At 41.9% G+C, this 21106-nt stretch overlaps 1 protein-coding gene and 2 long non-coding RNA genes across 4 annotated transcripts in view; 1 reads left to right on the forward strand and 2 right to left on the reverse strand.

Moving 5' to 3' along the window:
- The window catches only part of LOC135936513 (lachesin-like), a 102590-nt gene that overhangs the window by 66733 nt on the left and 14751 nt on the right, over positions 1 to 21106 (forward strand). Inside the window, exons 3-4 of one of the 2 annotated variants that reach the window (XM_065479345.1) lie at positions 13056 to 13195; positions 20537 to 20722. In XM_065479345.1, the coding sequence (XP_065335417.1) occupies positions 13056 to 13195; positions 20537 to 20722 (326 nt within the window). The remainder of the gene's footprint in view (positions 1 to 13055; positions 13196 to 20536; positions 20723 to 21106) is intronic. The other variant, XM_065479346.1, reaches the window with a different exon arrangement.
- On the reverse strand, positions 7879 to 8825 carry LOC135937779 (uncharacterized). The gene is made up of 3 exons (XR_010574551.1): positions 8287 to 8825; positions 8126 to 8229; positions 7879 to 8076 (listed from the first exon to the last, which is right to left on the reverse strand). It is a non-coding gene; the product is annotated as an uncharacterized LOC135937779 (long non-coding RNA).
- Positions 9493 to 10130, reverse strand: LOC135937780 (uncharacterized). Its single transcript, XR_010574552.1, has 3 exons — positions 9901 to 10130; positions 9740 to 9843; positions 9493 to 9690 (listed from the first exon to the last, which is right to left on the reverse strand). It is a non-coding gene; the product is annotated as an uncharacterized LOC135937780 (long non-coding RNA).

A 21106-nucleotide genomic window follows, 5' to 3' on the forward strand; every position in this document is an offset into this window, starting at 1 on the left:
CAATCTTGCTTTTATGTGTAACTAATCACTCAAAATCTAGGCAGATTCTGAATTAAATATCATCAATGTGGTTCTGCAATAGCTGTGAAAATGCATTTCACAAACTCAGCAGCACCCTACTTGCTCATTGGCGATTATAGCACATCGCTTTGCGCACTTGCACAATATCAGAATTTTCTGCCCCAGTGTCCACTTTAATGAAGTCCGGAGAGTTGCAGTTTTGCACGGGCGCATGAGCCGAGGAATAGCCGGAGTTTAATTTGAATTGAGGATAACTCGTTTCAAACGCCTCCGCTTTTATGGTTTAGCCAGGCTCGCTCGGCAGCACGCGCAGTATCAGCAGATTCGTTGTTAGTTAGTCGAACGGGGGTGTGTGACGAGAGCCGAGGGCTGAGCCGCCCGCCGTGGAGGTGTATATATGTGGGCACACCGGGTCTGTAGGATCGCATTAAGGCGGCCCCAGCACCCAATTGCAGCCGACAGCAGCCACTAAAGTTAATGGCGTGCTAGCAGTTTAACCCAATTTGAGGTGGCCAAACAATTTCTATTAGTTATCTAGCTTAATTGCGTTTTTGAATTAGCAATGAAAAGACTTGTATTGTGTTTTTTTATTATTAAAATGGGGTTTTTAAAATAGATCTAACCGTTTTCACTCCAAAATTACATTTTAGGGTTGGACAATCACTTTTGATAATATCACGATTGATATCATGATAATATGTCGACGTGATGTAATGCTGGTTAATCGACGTAATGTAAAAAATTGATTATGCAATTGAAAATTTTATACCGACTTCTAGATACCGCGATCTGGGGAAAAATAGCAAACAATATTTGCGAGTGTAAAATGCAACAACTTAAAAAAGTGTATTATATTTTATACTTAAGTTCTATTTATACACATATCTAATCCCCATTTACATGATATTTGAAAGGAAAAATAGCCCCAGTAAGAATTAAGTAAAATGGTTCATTTTGCATTGTTCATATACTAATTCACAAGGTGATGGAAACTAAAAATCAGGGCAGATGTTTAATTTGGAAAACCTTTCACATTATATTTTAGTGACTCGAGATGCTCAAATACAGCTCAACGGGCTGGAAGGCGCCATTTGCTGGTTTTCGCACCTTTCCACCGACTTTAGGGACAAATGTCTGGCGTTTGATTAAAAGACCTCGGTGTGGGGGAGGCAAAAAGATGGCCACATTGGGCTCAAGCTCCTCTGCGGCTTGTTTCATGTTATCCGCTCGGCGGTGTTATTGGGACCTGGGACTCGGTGAGCTCATATAGTCCTGATTGTGAGCAGATGTTAAAAAATGTATATAAACAAATTTGGTTTAGCCTCAATAATAAATTCATTCAATTCAATTCAATTTATTTGTCTTTCAGATTGGCAGTACATTCATGTATAGATTTTATCGCAATTCATCCCATCTACGATTGCAAACAATATACCCAAAAAATACAAAAGAAAATAGCATAACAAAAACATCATTATAGGTGTTTAACAGTTGAAAAATATTGTTGGCGCTGAGTGGAATTTTTGTCTGTTCAAAAAGGATTTTAAGTCCGTCGAAATTTCTTTGAAAACCCTTGAATAAAACTTTATTCAATGGCTTTTGATTGGGAAAATTTGTGAAATTTTTCTCCGTTGTCTAAACACGATAGAAGGGATAGAAAATCTTTACCTTTGAAGGTATAACATTGTATTAGTTATTGGATGAAAAAATACTGGTTTTGACACGGATTCACAGAGAGGATAATTTATTCTTATTTTTGTAATGTCCATTGTTAACATTGGAGTTCATGGCGTAAGCTTGTTCTTGCAAATGTTTATCCCAAAAATATGTTTACAAAAATAAAAAATAACTATCCTCTCTTTGAAAAATTTACGTGTCAAACCCAGTCTTCAGTCAATTAACTAATACAAACGTTATAAATGGATTTGAAGAACAATGGATGATTAGAATAATGGTTTTAAAATTTTAAGATTACAACAATATGTATCTCTTTGTACAATTTTTGTATTATTTCGAGCGCAGTCGAAAATGTCATCATTCCATTTACATCTAGTGATTTATTTACCACTTATCTTACAATGGAAAATTACCTTGACAACTTGAATTAATTATCCGTGTTAGTAGAGATGCTTTCGAAAAGTGTACTGTGCAAATCAACTGCAGTGCAATTGATCAATATACTCCACTTCCCCAACTTGTTGTTCAAAAGCAGCCTGGATTTGGGTATGCATCTGCTAATTCCGCGAGACAGGTCGGCGTAGAGATAGGTGAGCGGAAGCCGATATAGAGGCTGCGGCGCACGCATAATTGGATTTACTTAGCCGCCAATGAATTATGCGCTGCGTAATCATTTTAAAGCGGAAACAATAAAGTTTGTTAACGGGATTAGCAGCAGCGGGAGAGTTTGGATGGATTACTTGGGATGACAAGAGGCTAAAACAATCTTGCGGTTTCAACCCTTCACAACATGTTGTAGGCAAACAGTGTTGGTGCCGGCGAGATTGAGCGCTATTTACATACACACACACACACCACACTAGTCAGCCGCTCGCGTGCGTGGCAGCCAGTGTAACAGAAAGCTGCTCAAACTTTTATCATCAATTGGCCTCGGCGTACATTCCTGCGGCGGCCAGGCCGAATTTTCGCCCGGCGGATGAAACAAACTGCTGTTTGACCATCAAGCTGGCGCTGCGCACGCTGTCGTGAAAAATTAATTTCCCACTCGCAGCTCCGGCAAGAGAGAGAGAGGGCGTTTTTGAGATGGAGATAAGGTGCCCGCATTTTCTCCGCCCAATTGCCGAGCAAACAACCCTCCGATGCTGGGGGATGCGCTCTGCCCTGCCCTGATTACGGACAAAGTAATTGGAGCTAATAAATTTTTGACTTAACTAACTTTTCTTGCCGACAAGTTCTTGCCGAGTTTGTAGGGAGAGCTAAAGAGATCTGCGCTCTATCTTTTATAGAAAAATACGGGGTGTTAAGTGCACGAAGGAAGGGTGCAAAATTCGATACTCGCACAGTTTTGAAAATAAATTGTCAAAGGGGGACACTTGAAATGCATGCAAAGCGGTCTGTCCTCGCGCGTCGCCCATTGTAATTTGTGTTGGCGGCAATCGTTGCGATAATTGCAGCGAGAAAATTAAAGACATTCTTCTCCTGCCAACCTGCGACTCTCGAGTTGGCTCAAAGCTCCTCGTCCTCGGCTATTGTGTCGGGGAGAGGAAATTACTGCAGCAGCGCGTATGTGTGTGTGTGTCCTGCAGTCGTCGACGTGCGAACATCGCCTTTTGAAACAATGCACCTCGTTGCGCAATTATGCTCGCCCATTATGCTAGTTACAAACGCTCAAAGGCGCACGAGTTTGTGTAAGCGAGTGTTTATTTTGCTGCTGGAATTCCTGAAAGAAAAGCCATCGCATCAGCCGGGAAGCGCGCGCATTATGCTGCGAGGTAGGCTTTTTGCCGATCCCGTCAGTCGTGCATGCGGCCTCAAAGGAATGGAAATTCTTTCGAACAAGTGGCTGCTGCTATTCATTAATTTACCTTGTCAATTACTCTGAAAAATTTGCATCCGCCGGTCGGAGAAACTTTCTCGTATTGGAATCTCTTGCTGTCGAGATTTGCATTCTGGTGACAAGAATTTTAATTATATCTCGACGGGCTGCTGTGTGTCACACGCGCGTATATTATTTGGTATAAAAGTTCCATGACGTTTCCCGAAAAAAGAAAAGTTTTCAGCTGCTTTGGAATTCCATCAATGGCGTGCTGGAAGAATATTAAATTTTCAAACTTGGCTCAACACAGCGAGAATGGCGTGCCGAAAAGCTGCGGCAAGAAAATCGCACATCGCGCTGAGAGAGCAGCTGCCACCGGGAAATTTTTGAAGAATACAAAACAAGGGCTGCTTCCCGGCTTATTGTTTTCCTCGCAAATACCGCAGACACTATTCGCCACGACCTCTGGGGAAGTTTTTATACGAATTTTCCCCGCTTAGCCGGAAGAGAAAATACGTAGCGTTTTTCGGTGCGAGCAGAGTCGAAGGGGAATAATAAATTCTTTGCTTATTCTACTTTTTACGAGACGAAAGAGAGCAAATAGTGGAGTGAGTACTTACAGTTTGCTCTGCGCGACGAGCCGACTAATCCGCCGAGTTTTATGGGCCTGAGTGGACACACGGTGCAAACGCGCCTATCTGCTCAGCAGTTTATTTTTCAAAAGTGGCTTTATCTTTTATTAAGGTTAACATGCTTGTTATAAATATGAAAGAGGATTAAAAAACGTTCGGTGCGGTCGGGGTGGGTCGGGGCGGCCAGTGCCCGCCCGCGCTTTATTATTTCCATACAAATTAATTAATTAATCAAAATTTCAGCCGTCCAAACGGGGAGCAGAGTTCGCCGTGCACAGCCAGCCGCTCATCCTTTCCCCTCTCTTTGAAATTCATATTCATTAAATAATGAATGATTATTGGGATTTTGCCGCAATGAATTTTAGGAAAAGAACAATTTAATCCCGATTTTATATATCGAGTGCGTCCTTTGCCTTTTACCGTGCTGAGCGTTGAAAAAAATTATGCATCAGATTAAACCAGCCTATTAAATTGAGTATTCCTTTCACATGAAATGAAGTTTAGAGATATATCAATATTTTCTTTAAAAACCCAATATCCGACATTACTTATTCGATTCAGAAACCTAACCCTAATAACACAATTTTGCTTTAAAATACATAGTCTTTTGGTCAAGAGAAAGATGGAATAATCAGCCTCTGCTTTGCGTTAAGGGTCTGAATGTATTAAAATATGAACGAGTATTTTATTACTTATCTGTAATTGAGGTCATTCTCATGATAGATCGATGCAAGAAAATATTAATTGATTAGTTTTCAACTACTTCAAATATATCTTGACACAACTTATACAAAAAGTTTTACATTATAAATTAAGTTTTTTAAGTTAATAATGTATTACAAAATTAAAATATTTTACTCTTCAAAATGTAAACAATAACCAGTTTGTGTATAGCTGTAATAGTTTGTAATGTACCTATGCTATTTCAGCAAGTATAAAACAAATTTTTACCAAAATAGTCCTCTAGGTCAAATGCACTCTTATAAAATGAGTTAAACGAGCCAGATTTATTAAAATTTTCCTTGCGAGCCGTTTGCGTATTCTTTGAGAGTGAACGCAAACGCAATAAATTAAAAGTGAAAGCAGATCTTGCATTGTCTTTGAGGATAGAAGTGAAATGGAGCCTGAATACAGCTGAAATACTCTTCTTGAAACCTTATTTTGAAACAATTTTTTGACATACAGTTCAATTCCTTTTTTTAATTTTTTAGTTTTTTTGCAGATTAATTTTGACCTTGTTTATTGGCTCTCCTGTCTAATCTATGTATGCGTGCAAGGGGTGACTGAAAGACCAACAGCATTAGAGGATTTCGAACGAGCGCAAGAAAATGATTTAAAAATTGTTGGGGCTTCGGTGGTGCATGTTGAGGGCGCGTTCTTGAATTAGCCCCAATTACGACAGCCCTGGCGCTGGCTGATAAGGAGCTGACCAATGACTTTTTCTGCAACGCTGTTATTAATGGGGTGAAATGTAGTCTGGCTGCCGTCGGTTCGCCGCTGCCGGCCGACCGCTTGGACGGTCCTCGCCCCGCATACACATGGGTAAATAAATAAAGCTGACTTGGCAGCACGACAATGGCTAATTTTTAATTAAAATATCCGCCGCACGCGCCGCCGATATGGTGGCGCAGCTGAGTTTCGCTTCTTTGCACACCCTGATTGCATTAATTTCTGGTCTGGCCGGGCAAATTGCAAAGCAGCCGACTGGCCAGCCAACTCGGACGTCGCTATGCTGTGCGGTGTGACGTGTGTGCAATTTTCACTTTGTTCACGGGTGGCTTGTGCGATGGTGGTCGGCCGCTTGGCACAGTCGCGTTCACTTGCTTAGCCTCTCTGCGGGGGTAAGGGAATTAAATTCCACTGACGGCAGGAAACTAACCAGCAATTGAACTAATTTCAAATCAATTTCCCTCCCACCTGTTCCTGATTAGTGCATTCAAAGAATTTTTGCCTTTCCTTTCATTATAAATTTAAAATCGAAAAAGCTAGATGACAAGTGAAAAATATTTCCCCGTGAAACTGAAAGAGAGGTAATAATTTTAATATTTAATCAACCCATTCACATGTTACAGGGAAGGGGAAACAAACCGAGCACGTCCAGTCCAATTGATTTAGAATGCAATAAAACGGTTCCATTCACTCCGTCAGTTGGCCAAATTAAATCGCACTGAACACGGTATAAAAAACGGTTGAACGGAACAAGGTAGGCGCGCGCGAGACCCGGCTTCGGCACCATAAAAACACGCACGTTGCAAAAACACAACATTGAGCCGAACAACCCCTCCGCTCCAACCCCCTGTTTTTTTTTAATAAAAAGCATCACGGACAGAAAGTACATGCACCACACTGTCCGGCGGGCAGTACTTTGATGGCGGTCGTTTTGTATTTTCAAAGCGTTGCTCGCTGCCGTACGCGGCACGTCCCTTTTATTTTAATTCGGAATGTAATTTTGATGCGCCCGGCCGCCGCCACCACCACCGCCACTACCGCCAGCGTGCTCTCTCCGTTATTAACCGCACAAAGTGCGAGCAGAATGGGGTGTTTCCGGTGCGCACCGGGTTAATGTTATTTCGTCACCTATATACTGCTCAAGACCTTGAATGGAGATACGCGAAAAATCGGGGCTTCGAGTCTCACCAACTCCCTCTATTCTTAAGAGATTGCTTTTTGTGGTTAAAATAACGTCTAGTCTGAATAATAGAAGTTTGAAATTTCCTGCTTGGTGTACACAAATAAACCGTTCACCAAGAACTGGTAAAATGAGCTTCTGAAACTAAATCCACTGTTCTGGGTTGGGTTAATACACGTTATGCATATGAAACAGATAATATTTGCTTCAAAGTTCAAACTATTCAAATTTCGCTTCGTCTGAGGGGTTTCCTCGTATAATCTTCGAGGCTCGAAATTTGAGTTATTTTACTTCCTCTCGTTACTATTATTCAACATTTAACTTAGAAACAGAACAGTAGTGGTTTAAAAATTTTTGATCAGAGTTGATCTTACAACGGAAAATTATTAGGGAATAAAGAGAATAAAGATGCATACAAAATTAAATAAATAATATAATACTGCGGTATTCTGAGAGGCAAAAAGGTTCAATTTATAAAATTGATAAATAAAAAAAATTGAACTGCATTTCATACTAATTTCAAAAATTCCGCGCACCTCCGGTCAAGGTGTGCACATGTGTACAGATGAAAATCCAGCAGCACTGTTACTGTTTGGTATTCTCATGCCGATCGCCAAACAGACAGCGAGCAGTGTGACTCACATTCAAACGAGAAAAGTTACAAATAATCATCTCATATCCGCGCGCTCGCTGCAGGACGAGCTGCGCGCAAATAAGCACACAGATTTTTTCCCTCTCGTTCCTTCTTTCCTATTCGTACGCGTGCCGGCTTGTTAGCTTGACAGCCAGGCAGAAGCATGAACGCCGCGTCGAAATCTTATTACTCTCGCCACGCGCGAAAATTGTTCTGGGAAATTGATTCAATTTGTGCGCGGCTGCTCGATTTTCAACGCTTGTTGCGAGAAAGAAAGAAATAAATAGAATTCGAAAAAATTACTCAAAATTCCCTAAGCTCAGGCCGACAATACCTATACGCACAAAGCCTTTCTTCTCGCGGTGGGTTCTACGACCACCAGCTGCAGCAAATTCAGAAATTCCTTGAGCAAATATCCTAAAAATGTCTGCGCACAAAGGAGGGAAAGCCAAATTTAAACCCGCGCAACTTAACAAGACAATTGGACTTTATTAATTTACTCTAAACAGTACACAAGAAAGAATACAACGCGGATCACTAGAATTCCGCTTCCGACGCCTCCGAACTGATATCGCTCGCTCCCTTCTGGACCATAAACCCTACGTCGCTCCGCCACTGCCGAAACTGGCAGAAATTAGCAGCAGCCTGACCGCTCACTCGCCGACATCTGAAATTGATTCCTAAGTGGCGGCCCACAACTTACTGCCCAAAACTACCTTAAAGTCCACGGCACGGCCCTGCGACGGAAGTCCTCGGCGTTGCCCACGAGCCCTCCAAAAGTGATCTCCTACCTTGTCTAATTACGCTGTCCGACTTCGGCCTGCCCACACAAACACAAAATCAGTTACAGGAATTTACTTGGCTCCAGAGATCTTACTCGTTTAACTCGTGGACTTCGCTTCTTCTCGTTCCGTCCTTGTTCGGGTTTTTATACGGTCCTTTCTCCTCCTGCGTCTAGCTCCTCCTCGTTCTCCTCGTTCTCCACGTTAACCCCTTCCTGTGCCTGTCGTCTTTTGAGAGGGTAGCTTTACTCCCCTAAGAAAGAAGAAGGTTATCCCCTTAGCACCCTCATCCCCCACCTCCTTAAAGCGCCCCTGCCCTTGCATCACATCATAATCCTCCCCCAAGGGCAGGGCGCACATCTCATCTAGACTGGCATCCTCGGTGGTAGTCGATCCTGATTAGCTTATGATGCCAGTTAAATTTGGGGTGGGCCCTTCACTTGACTTAAATAGAGTGCTGGGTTGCTTCTTTCCTACGAACATAATGTCTCAATGATTATTTTATCTGTCATTTATAAATTTATCACAAAGCATCTCAGTACATGTCTGGTCAACAAGGTTCTTCCCGGCGACATATAGAAATTTAAACAAATTTAGAATTCAAGGAAACTTCCATGTCCCGACGATCGACATTTTTTTTAACATCGTGGGAGGTCTAGAGGACACAGCTGAAGTTAAGTCCTCGGTTTGAACGCTCGACCTTTGCTGCCTATAATTGGGCGCCTCGAATCGAAGCGCCTGCTGCTGAGTTGGCTCGGCTGCTGCTGCCTGTACCTGCTGCTGGTTTCCCCTCCACGGCGCTCTGGGCCAACTAAAGACTGAATACGGGCCTGGAAGGGGTGGATAAGGCCCGTACTCTGGAAATCCTCCCCACGCTGCATTAGGATGAAACATGGGGGGATGATGCCCTGATTGAAAATGAAGTGGAGGTTGCGGCTGCTGCACGTTATCAGCCGAATCCCTCAGCTGCGGGTTTTCATCTGCTACTACTGGCATTTTAGAATGTTGATTTGCTACGACTGGCCTTTGTTAACACCTGACACCAGAATGTTGATCTGCTACGCTGGCCTTTGTTAACACCTGACACCAGAATGTTGCGAGAAAGAAAGAAATAAATAGAATTCGAAAAAATTACTCAAAATTCCCTAAGCTCAGGCCGACAATACCTATACGCACAAAGCCTTTCTTCTCGCGGTGGGTTCTACGACCACCAGCTGCAGCAAATTCAGAAATTCCTTGAGCAAATATCCTAAAAATGTCTGCGCACAAAGGAGGGAAAGCCAAATTTAAACCCGCGCAACTTAACAAGACAATTGGACTTTATTAATTTACTCTAAACAGTACACAAGAAAGAATACAACGCGGATCACTAGAATTCCGCTTCCGACGCCTCCGAACTGATATCGCTCGCTCCCTTCTGGACCATAAACCCTACGTCGCTCCGCCACTGCCGAAACTGGCAGAAATTAGCAGCAGCCTGACCGCTCACTCGCCGACATCTGAAATTGATTCCTAAGTGGCGGCCCACAACTTACTGCCCAAAACTACCTTAAAGTCCACGGCACGGCCCTGCGACGGAAGTCCTCGGCGTTGCCCACGAGCCCTCCAAAAGTGATCTCCTACCTTGTCTAATTACGCTGTCCGACTTCGGCCTGCCCACACAAACACAAAATCAGTTACAGGAATTTACTTGGCTCCAGAGATCTTACTCGTTTAACTCGTGGACTTCGCTTCTTCTCGTTCCGTCCTTGTTCGGGTTTTTATACGGTCCTTTCTCCTCCTGCGTCTAGCTCCTCCTCGTTCTCCTCGTTCTCCACGTTAACCCCTTCCTGTGCCTGTCGTCTTTTGAGAGGGTAGCTTTACTCCCCTAAGAAAGAAGAAGGTTATCCCCTTAGCACCCTCATCCCCCACCTCCTTAAAGCGCCCCTGCCCTTGCATCACATCACGCTGATCAGTTGGAGTGTGAGAGAGGATTCACCGCTCTTATCAAATCAGTATGGCTGCCACGGTGATTCACGAGAGCTACTATTTTTGTGTTGGATAATACACGCCACAGTCAGAATCTGTTTGCACAGGAAAAACATTAATGCGGCTTGAGGCTTATAAGAAAGGTACGAGAAACTCGATACTTTAATAATGATTTTTTTGTCCGCGCATCAATTTGCTTAAAACTCGACGTTTTTTTGGGTTTACTTCCCACTGGAGTGAGAAATATTTTGTGAGAACTGAAAATAAATAGCGCAAGAAGCAATTTGTTTCAAAATGAAGACAATTAAAGCTGGCTGTACACTCATTAGAAATCAACCAGAACAAGTGCCTAAAAAAGAACAATAATTGAAGAGCAACATTTTATCTTCAAATCACACTCTAATTGGACAGCAGCTGATTTGTTCCCTCGGTCGTTATCAGCAGTAATTGTTTTGCAGAATTAATTACATGCCAAAGAATTAAATGCATTCATTGGAAGATTGGACAATGGAAAAGATTGAGCGCTTATCACTTTTAGAACATTGAATTCCTGCAAAATTCTGATACCCAACCTAACTCTCCCTGCACCAATTCCCCTAAAAAACTTCAAGATCTAAAATCAGTTCTATAGATAAAGGCGGATAAAGGAATATATTATATTGATACAGTTGCGGATGAGTATAGGCATTGAGTTGATCATTATTTTGAGTTTAATGAAATATTGTATATGCTCCATATATACGGAGGTGAACTTTGCATTCGGACACACATATTTTTTAACATTTTAAGAGCCTTGATTTCAATTTTAAACCTTAAATTTAGAAGATATATTCAATAGAAAATACCTCATAAATCAACGGCTTTCAATGAACATTTTATGATCCGACGAATTTTATTTTAACAATGGACCGGCAGCGAGGTCACTATATTCGTGCATATGAGCTTTATGTCAGATTTATTTTTTTTTAATTTGATTGTGTCAACGTCAACGAGTTTCAGAACTCCAAGAGAGAGCATCTTTTCAGAATTAGCAAAGAAATTGCTTCAAATTGGATTTCAAAACCGCATTATTATGGTTTACCCTTGCTAGTATTTTTATATTTTAAATTACTTAAGACGCTCTTTGACGATTTGAGTCGGTTGATGTGCTGTTCACTATTTTTGATTTAATATTTATTTCTCGAATAACAGGTTTTCAACAGTTACGGAAATTACCATACCCTATTTTCACTAAATTCCTGTCCAAAATTATTGGAAGAAATGAATTGGCTTGAGTTGCAGAAATTGTATATTATTTACTAGCTCGTTTCTCAGGCCTGTAAAATCTATTCTAAGTGTTAGTTAACGTTTACTCGAGTTTTTTGAAGACACACATTCTGGGAGCGAGTGAGAAGCGAAAAGGCGTGGAGTTGTAGAAAAAGTAATTTCGGATTCACGGCAGCAAAGGGCACTAGACCTAAATTAAAATTTCCAACGCTCACAAAACAGGCTGCTAAGCAAATTGACTCGCACGCACTTGAAGAGGCCGCATTGAATTAGAAAGGTGGAGCGAAATGAGTTTCTGCAGACTCGCAGGGACCCGGCAGTGTTGAATTACCTGACCGAAATAAATGAGGTGGCATGCATTTTAGTGCTGCCATAAACTAGAGTGGTCGGACGTACGGTCTGTTTGATCGACCGGCCTGCAGTAAAAATAAAACACTCGCTATACCTCTCGCTGCTGCTGCTGCTGCAAAATAAATGCAGACCCCCGTTTTTAATCCAGGCTTTCTTGGGCTGCGGCGGCGACCAAGCTACGCGCGACTCGATGGGTTAATCTGCTCTCGCCAGGGGCATATCTCGGCGGGCCATCCCAACAAGTGGCCTGGCGCGTCTATTGTCATGCGAGTGGAAAATTACTTGTAAAGAGCGGCCGCCTTTGTTCGTCGCAGAAGAAATTTTAATTAGGTTTGCTACAAATTGGTGCGCACGCTGCAACTTTTAATATCGCAAATTAATATCAACTTTGAACCGGCTGAGTTATGAAGGGTCGCTAAATTGGATAAGAATATGGTATCTATCCGTCTCTCGGCTGCCTGCCTTTGAGGAACAGACTTTGGGCGGAGGGAAAGTTGTTTCGTCTGCCAAAGATGTCTATACTGCTATTTGTTTTGCTCGTTTCGCCAAATCATTATAACAATGGACGGATAACTGCTGTTTTGAGACTGTCTGCGGATAGTTGGCGGTTGCAATTTACTTATTAATTACTGAACAGGAGAGCTTTTCAAACGCGACACCTGCATGCTGAATATCATTCACAGAAACATCGAATGAAATTTATATGTGAGCTTTTCCTTAATAAGTTTTAAACATTTTTGTATGTATTATGCTAAGTTTATTCATTAAAAAATGTCAGGAATATAAATTCAAAATGAAAAAGACCTGGCTAAGATTGTTCGAGAATAAAAATTGCATATTTTGATTTTCAGGCATCTCTGCTAAATATATAACTAACAACTATTTATATTCGAACAGTGGCAAATTTTGCCAATATTTTGAGAATAAATTTTAGCAAGTTGTTCAAATAAATAAATTGATGTTGAAGTGAAATTAATATTTCTATTGAACCTTTTCGCACGGGAGGTTGTAATAATGAGCAAAGATAAAATGAAAGCTCTATTAAACACTAAAAGACAGACAAGTTTAGTAAAATTCAAGGTGGCCGCTAAATTTACATGCTTCAAACAAATAAGTTGAACACACTGGAAGCAGAGGTTGTACCGCTCAAAAAGTATGGCGTGAAAAATTAGTAAAACAAAATTATGATGTTTATGGCGTTTAATAAACAATTAAATATCAATAATGAGTTTATATAAATTAAGCTATACGTAAAAATAATGAATGAATTGTGTTTCAGCCTTGGGATATGAGCCTGACTTCATCTACCCACTGGAAAACGTGACCATCCCTCAGGGCAGAGACGCGACGTTCACGTGCGTTGTCAACAACCTGGGAGGTTATAGGGTGAGTGCGGGAGGCGACCCTTCACAAGCCAGGGTGTGTAAAACTATAAATCAATTCTATCGGTGGTCGCACATGTCGTATTTGAGATTGACTTCATCTTAATTGAAGTTGCACTACCCTGTTGCTACTATATAATGACAAGATCTGGCAATCTTGGCCTTCTTCTGCACACGCCGCAACAGCAAATGAATAACTGAATTTGGTGTATTTGAAGTTGGCACGGCTGCAAAAAATGTTTTCCTTTGCTGCTGGCCATATTGAGTAATTTGATTAAATTCGCGGAGCGTTTTATGGCGGCTCCAGCAAGAGTTGTTATTATTTGCTGTTGCTGCGGCTTTTTAACTCTCTACAGCACCCTGTAATCACTGGCAGCACAACATGGCTCAGAAAAACACTAACCAGAATTCCATTTTTCCCCGACCACCCGACAATTGTTTTGTTTTGTACAAAGTTTTTTCCTTGGTTGGAGCCATGAGTTTTGGTTTTTCCGCATGTCTGCACGCTTTGCGTTCACATTTTCGCACAAATAGCACAAACGTTTCTGATTAATTCCTGCAAAAATGGAAACGCTTTTCAACACAACGTTTCAATATCATTCTCTGTACCTTGACTAATCGAGTTTTATCTCTTCCTATTCCTGTCAATCGAGTCGTGGCTCGAGTTGTAAATACCGTTGTAAATAAATAATTGTAGATTTCAAAAGTTGGAGTGAGTTTCCACGATTGCCGATTTAGTTTGTGTTTAGTTTAGAACACGCACAGCACATTATGTAAATATCTCCGGTCGTGTTTCCCAATCAAGGCGATCCAGGGGCAATTAGCGCGTGTGTGCGAATCAGGCCTGCGAGGAATAACACAATTTGGCCCTCGACGAGAATGATCTCGGCGGGCACAAAGGGCGAACAAAAAGGCCGCTGATCAGATTATGCTAGGATTATACCACCAGCAAACGGATCCTTTTGATCTCGCTTCCTCTTTTGATCACAAACTTTCTTCTCCTGACGAATAAGTTTAGATACTACCAGCCCTGCGTATAAAAAGCAGCCAGCCAGCCAGCGAGCGAGCTAGTGAGCGGCGCACAGCCAGGCAGTCAGGTCGGGGCTCTTGCTCGTCGCGCGCGCGGCGCCTTCTTCCTTTGCCCCTCGCGCCACTGCCTGGCTGCTGCACTGGAGAACTTGGATTTTAAATAAATCCAATTTATGTTTGCGCCAACTCGAGTGCGGCATATTATTACGGCACGCACCGGCGCCAATTTACAAAAGTAGAGGAGAGTTCAAGGTGCTGCACGCTGTTTTTCTCCTCGGTGAACGAGTGCACACCAGATCTGGCGTGAAAATTTGAGCTCTTTGCTATCAGTTTTTTTGTAAATAAATTTCCAATGCAATTGAAAACTAATTTAATTTCCTAAAACTTTGGTTAAGACTTGAAAATAACTACTTTACTACAAGAGTAAACTTCAATTTAAAAGATTACTATAAACACTTTTGCCGTTAATCTTACATTACCACATTTATTAAATAATTTTTAGTTAAAATGAACATATTTTTCAATTTTTATAACATTTAAGAATAAATATGATATTATAATATGCCTTTTTATTCTTGCATGACGATACATAATGCAATATATTATTAACGAATTAGTATTTTAAATAACATATATGGAAAGGATAAATCAATTTAAACATTCAACAGATATCTGGTTGTTATATGGTTGCTCTACTTCAGTTTCGTGGATAGCATTTCAGGAATTTTTGACTCCTCAAATCTTATGTTAATCAATTTGGTCCTTTTTATGGATATGACCTCCTTCTGTCTCGCTATCAGGGATCACCCTTCTCCGAACATAGATTCACCACTTAAAAAATAACGTGTATGCATAATAGTCAAAATATTTCTACTTTTTGGTGGTCGAGATGTCTGGAAGGAGGATACTCCTCTTACACTCTTCAATTTTCTTGAAAGCCTTCCAGAATCAGATCGATCCTTAAAAAAATTTAATTTATTTGATACTCAAAAAGGGACCTCAATTTAAAATTGAAATTTTCCACTAATTTAATACTTGATTTTGAACTTTGTACGTTTGAGAAAAAAATATTTTTGCCAGGTGCGATTTTATAGTCGTGGAACTTGTGATTTCATCGAGCGCGTGGGCTCTGCTTTAGGTCAAAGGCAGCGGTTCCTGTTCAAAGCATAGGAGCCCTCCACACGGCGGCTGCAAAAATGAATGAGCTCGAGCATGTTTCGCCTCGAGGGGCTGCCCTTATTGATAGCGGAGCAGATTAGGGGCAATTACATTAGCATTTGCTTATCATGCACATCTCTCCTCCCCTTTATAGATTACACACTCACACACCTTTGCTTCTCCTCGGTGCTGCTGTAATTAAACGCGATAGCATCTTTGCGCGTCTCATCCCGACTCGTCGTCCCATTCCATTTTTCGTTAATTAATTTTCCGCCACCGCAATCGCATGTGAACATTATCCGCAGCGGGGGCGGAAAGGGTTCACTGCTGATAAACAGCGGTCACTGTGTCGGGCGAAGCGTCACTCGCGTATGAGTGACGAGTGCGATTATAGTGCCCAGCCGGGGACAAAAGAGAGCACAGAGGCCCTCTCGTGGGGCCACGCTCACGTCTTTCTTCTTAAGCGTGTCATTCATGTGTCACGCAGAAATGAAAATGATACCAGCCCCAGCTTCATCCTAGTTAAATTGAATTACACAAATAGCGCTGCCGCCAGCACGCACATATGCGCGTATATTATAATCTTAATTCGCGTGCGCCAGGCGTTTTATACGCATGCAGCGCTGAATGGGCGTCTAATAATGCGAAAGCGCTTGCGAGTCGAGCGGAATTTCATACGATGCGTAATAGAAATTAATGTCTGTCGCGAAAGGAGAACGCTTGGGGATAATTGCTGGTGCTCTACTAGTCGCTGAAAATTTGAGTGGAATTTAAAGCGAGAGCTCAGAATCGTAAGCCAGAATTGGGCAGTGTCCTTTGAGTCATTTAAATGTGGAGCACGCAGCCATTAGTATAGTAAATTTTAGGTTGTTATTATTATTGCAGGCTCGAACAAAAGCTAGAAATTAATAATTAATAATCTGTAGGGTACCTACATTCCGTCAAACAATGACCATTCTGCAACACACAAATTCACACAACAGACTAATCACATTGTTTGACGAGCATATATAAACCGACGCGACTCAATTCAAAAGAGAGAGAATTCCTGCAGCAGCCTAGACGACCGGACCAATCCTGATTGTGAGGACAAACTGGACGAGGACCCTGTAAGACGTAAAGATCGCCATCGCAGCAGGACGATGTAGCTTCCGTCCCCGATGTTGTTGATCGCATGCCTGGGCTTAAGCGGTACCACACTTCGGATGCTGCGCCACGCTTCACCGAAGTCCCTGATGAACCCACTCGGACGCGTCCCGAGTCTTTAATCCGTCCCACTCTCCGAGCCTCACAATTCAACACATATTCAGCCCCACAGCCAGTCTACACTTTTCCGATGTCGTCCCATTTCCACAAGTCGCAGTCCACACACGCAGCCCACAACTACAGCTTTAATAAAATTCATAATATAGGAAAATACTGCGCATCATAATACCTTCCTATAAATCAATTAGTAAAAATGACAACTATATAGAGAAAATTAACAGTAATATAGATCAAGCTACAAAGGAGAAAAATTAAATCATTTTTTTTGTAATATTTTTAAAGGTCTCAGATTGAAGTCGGCGGCTGGCCTGACCGGCTTAGCCGAATTTTTTGCCCGGCTGGCCATTTTCGCCTGCGGCTGGCGGCTGGCAAAGCTGCCAATATTTTAAACGAGAAGATTGATAGTGCGCAACTGCCCGGAGGGCCGGAGGACATATTTTCTCCGGCACTTAATAATTTTTAACCCTTTTTCACCGGCGGCTGGCGTGGCTGGCGCAGCTTAAGCCACATTCACGGCGGCTACACACGTGACCCAAAATTTTCCGGCTGGCGCCTCTAAATATTTTAAAATATTATTTGTGATCAGTGATCATCCCTTTCCTACTTTAGCTTTTAAAGATATATTGATCCTAAAAATCGTTTAAACTCTCGAGTTGGAAACTTTTGGCCACATCACTACAGGCTAAACGAATGTGATGAGAATCGTTACTTATAACTGTCACAACTTAGAATCCTACATGAGTTTCCTGTGAATATACTATAAATTATTTTACTAATTGATTTACTGATAATTGAAAGTTTCATTTAACAACATTTTAAATGCCCGTGGGGCACATATTTTATCCCGTTTAATAAAATATTTCGTTGCCACGATCAAAGTTGTGGTATTCATTTAATTATGAGAGTTGGTTCTCGGTTAAGCTGTTATGACTTCGTTTTGAATTCATGCAGAGATAATCAGTTTGAAACTTGAGCTCTTTCAGGGCAGAATTTAACAGAATGTAATTTCCCCCGTCCTTCTCATAATCAACGTACGGATTTTCTCATTAATACTTTCTTGTGCTCGGCAGCAGATTTCAACTTTCAGGGCACTTTTGAACTGCAGCGCATAGCATGTCGATCGATGCGCGCGGCAGTCCAAAAATTATGTTTATTAAACTCGGTGGCGTGACACTTTCTGCTAATTACGCGCGGCGCGATTTATTAATTAGACAGGCGCTAGAAATTCTGCTGAATTCTGTACTTTTTCTCCGCCAATCACCGGATATTTAATTAAAGCAGCAGCGGCCCCCTCTCCGGCGGCGAGGCGTGCTATTTGAAAAATTCAGGCGAACGAGCAGGGACGCCAGGCGCAGGGGTCGCTCGAGTAACGAAACTAATTTCACCGTTTGGCATAAATATGAGATGCTCCTTGGGCCGCTTCCCTTCTTGCGTAAAAAGGAAACTACTGCACACAACACAACACAGCCAAGACCGCCGCCGACGCCGCCACCACGAGCGCAGAAAGCGCACACACAGACATAATTTTCCCTCTGTCTCCCCTTTGGAGTTCGATAAAAGTAGCGGCGCGCGTCGTAAATAATAGCAGTCCATGCTTGAAGTGCTTCAAAGGTCCATAAACACCGCGCTCAGTTTCCAAGTACACATACACACGATTGTCTCGTAAATTACCCGGCTGCTTCACCCTTCCCCGGAGCTCCTTTTTGCCGCCCTCTCGGCAGCACGCGGAGACAAAAACAGCAACAGTTCGATTCGGGCAATTTTTCAGCCGGGCAAAAAGCGATTGTTTGATTGCGAATCACTTGCAGACTGCCGCGGCCCGGCTCGAGAGGAAAAAAATGGGCTGATTCAATTATGCAAATCGCTCCATGCCTCTGCTCTCTCGTCTCTCCCTCTTTATATACCCGTACTCTCTTCTCTCCTCTGGCTCGGCGGCGGCCGGCTCTCTCTCCAAAGCTAATTTACATCTCTCGGCGGCGGCAGCGCAGGGTCTTGTGCCGCTACACATATGCTTGCGGTTTCGTGCACCTCTGACGACCGCATATTTGCAGCGAGCGGCGTGTGTGCAAAAATTATTATCGCGTGTAAGCGGCTAGGTGTGAACGGTACATGCATTATTTGCAGCTTTGCGTGCCAAGCGAATTTACGTGGGAACGCAGTGAGGAAGTTGCCCGCGTGAGGGGGGCGAGAAAATCGCGGTGGTTTTGCGTTTTCCGAGCTGCCCATCGCGTAATGCGAGAGGGGTGAATAATTCAGACTTCGCACCAGCACTAAGATTCTGCGTTATCTGTGTCAAAATTTCGTGTGCGTCTGAAACTGCAAATGACTTCATTTTTAAACTCTTCATAGGATAAAAATGAAAATTGAAAGGAAAATAAATGAATGCCATCAAGTTTTATTCGATTTTACTCCCACCACGAGTGCTCAGATATATTTTCATTAATAAATTTAATCACTTAGTTCCTTTGAAAAATATGAACACCATTGATATTAAAATCGCGGTGTATCGTTTAGTTTAAAGTGGTTTTGATTTTGGATTTGAGAAATGATACACATTCATTAATATATTCACATTTGTTTCTCAAACTTTGGATTCCTGCCTTTAAATTATTATATATTATAAAATTTGATTTTCAGCAATTTATAAATTTATTTCGTGATGTTATATATTATTTGTGATGAAATTATATATTTTTAATCAAATATAATCTATGACAAAACTTTAAAAACAGAAATATTACACAAAATTTCCATAGAATAATAAAATTATTAAAAAAAAATTAATTTAATAAAAAATTAGATTTATAAAGATACGGAAGATACTAAAAAACAATTTTATGCAAACAAATTTATATTACATATAATTAAACTGTATTATTTTGTGTTTTACAATCTTCAACACTGAACCACTGCATTCTAATCTACGCGTATCCCCACAAAACGGTATTAGTTGGAGCGAAAGGTGGACTTTGCGTGGGTCCACAATTCGCAGAGACGCATGCCTGCCCTCCATTGGCCGGTGTTTCTTCAGTATAATAAATTAGGATGTGCAGACCCTCCACATGTACACATACGCATTGTTTGATTGGGGCAGACAAAAACCAGTTCTGCTCGTGGCGCTCTCACATCGATTTTATGCAAATCCAGCACAGAACTAATAGACCCTATTAATCTCTGAAGCAATTAACACTGGACGAAATTCCACAAAAATAATCCCAATTGGTTTTGAACAAGAAGAGGTAGAAAATCTGTGTCGGTGGCATCGTCTGCAGCGAAAGGTCAGCCACCCATTGTGTGCTGACCTTCTGGACGGCTCATTAATTTCTTTATTATTACGACTGGTAATTACAAAGGTCAGTCCGCCGTGGGAACAAGCAAACATTCGCGTGTACTCGAACGGATGACAAATCGACGTCCCGTTGAACGTGTGATGCGCGCATCGGGAGGAAACGCACTCGCCTGGCAATGATCTGATTTCGAGGGGATTGCCATAGCTGTGCTGGCAAGTCCCGACTGGGACACAAAACGCAATTGATACGAACATTTCTTTATATTCAAATCAAATCTATTTGTATGCAGATGGTCCTTTATCATGCAAACGTACACACACAGGCAAGCCATTTGCAAAATGGAAAACGATGCTACTGCGCTGCTGAAGTGGAACGGAATATCTATCATCCGATTGTACACTGCTCTCTGCTTATTAAATCAAAGCAAAGTGGCAACTCAATATTCTGCAACGCAATCATATTGCACTTTGCGAAATCCACCCTCGCAAAACGAAAATTTATTCCTTATAATTTAACGGTGCGAAATCGCCTCTTGGATCAGCCTCTGTACATAGTCCCACTGTACATAAAACCACAAATTCAAGGGTGCTGTTGAGAAATGCATTCGCCCTTCTAACCATTCTCGGAATGTGCAGGTAGCGTGGATCAAGGCGGACACCAAGGCCATCCTGGCAATCCACGAGCATGTCATCACCAACAACGCGCGGCTCTCGGTCACGCACAGCGACTACAACACGTGGACGCTGTTGATTAGGAGTGCGAGACGGGAGGACAGGGGCCAATACATGTGCCAGGTCAACACCGACCCCATGAAGAGCCAGGTCAGTCATACAATCGTTAGATAAGGATATTCAACTAAGTGCTGTCATTGAGGAGATGTTTCTTCACCTCAGGTCAAGCACAGGATACAGGATTTGATCAATAATAAATCTACATAATAATCATCTAAGATTAAATAACATAACTTGTGTTAAAAAATTGATTTTATGATGGCCGACTCATAAGTGTAAAAATCAGCACGGATGGATTCAAGGTGAATTGATTGCGGGGATGACGAAATTTTTTAATCTTTCCGTTCATGCATATTGATGTGGGCATGGGCAGTCGGATATTTCCTTATATTCATCTTAACCAAACAACAGTCTCGCGGGCTCAAGACAATAAAATGGTTCCATCACAAGTTTCAATTCAATTCTGTTTATATC

This window comes from Cloeon dipterum, chromosome 2, assembly GCF_949628265.1.
Source record: "Cloeon dipterum chromosome 2, ieCloDipt1.1, whole genome shotgun sequence".
In the NCBI taxonomy this organism is placed as follows: domain Eukaryota; kingdom Metazoa; phylum Arthropoda; class Insecta; order Ephemeroptera; family Baetidae; genus Cloeon; species Cloeon dipterum.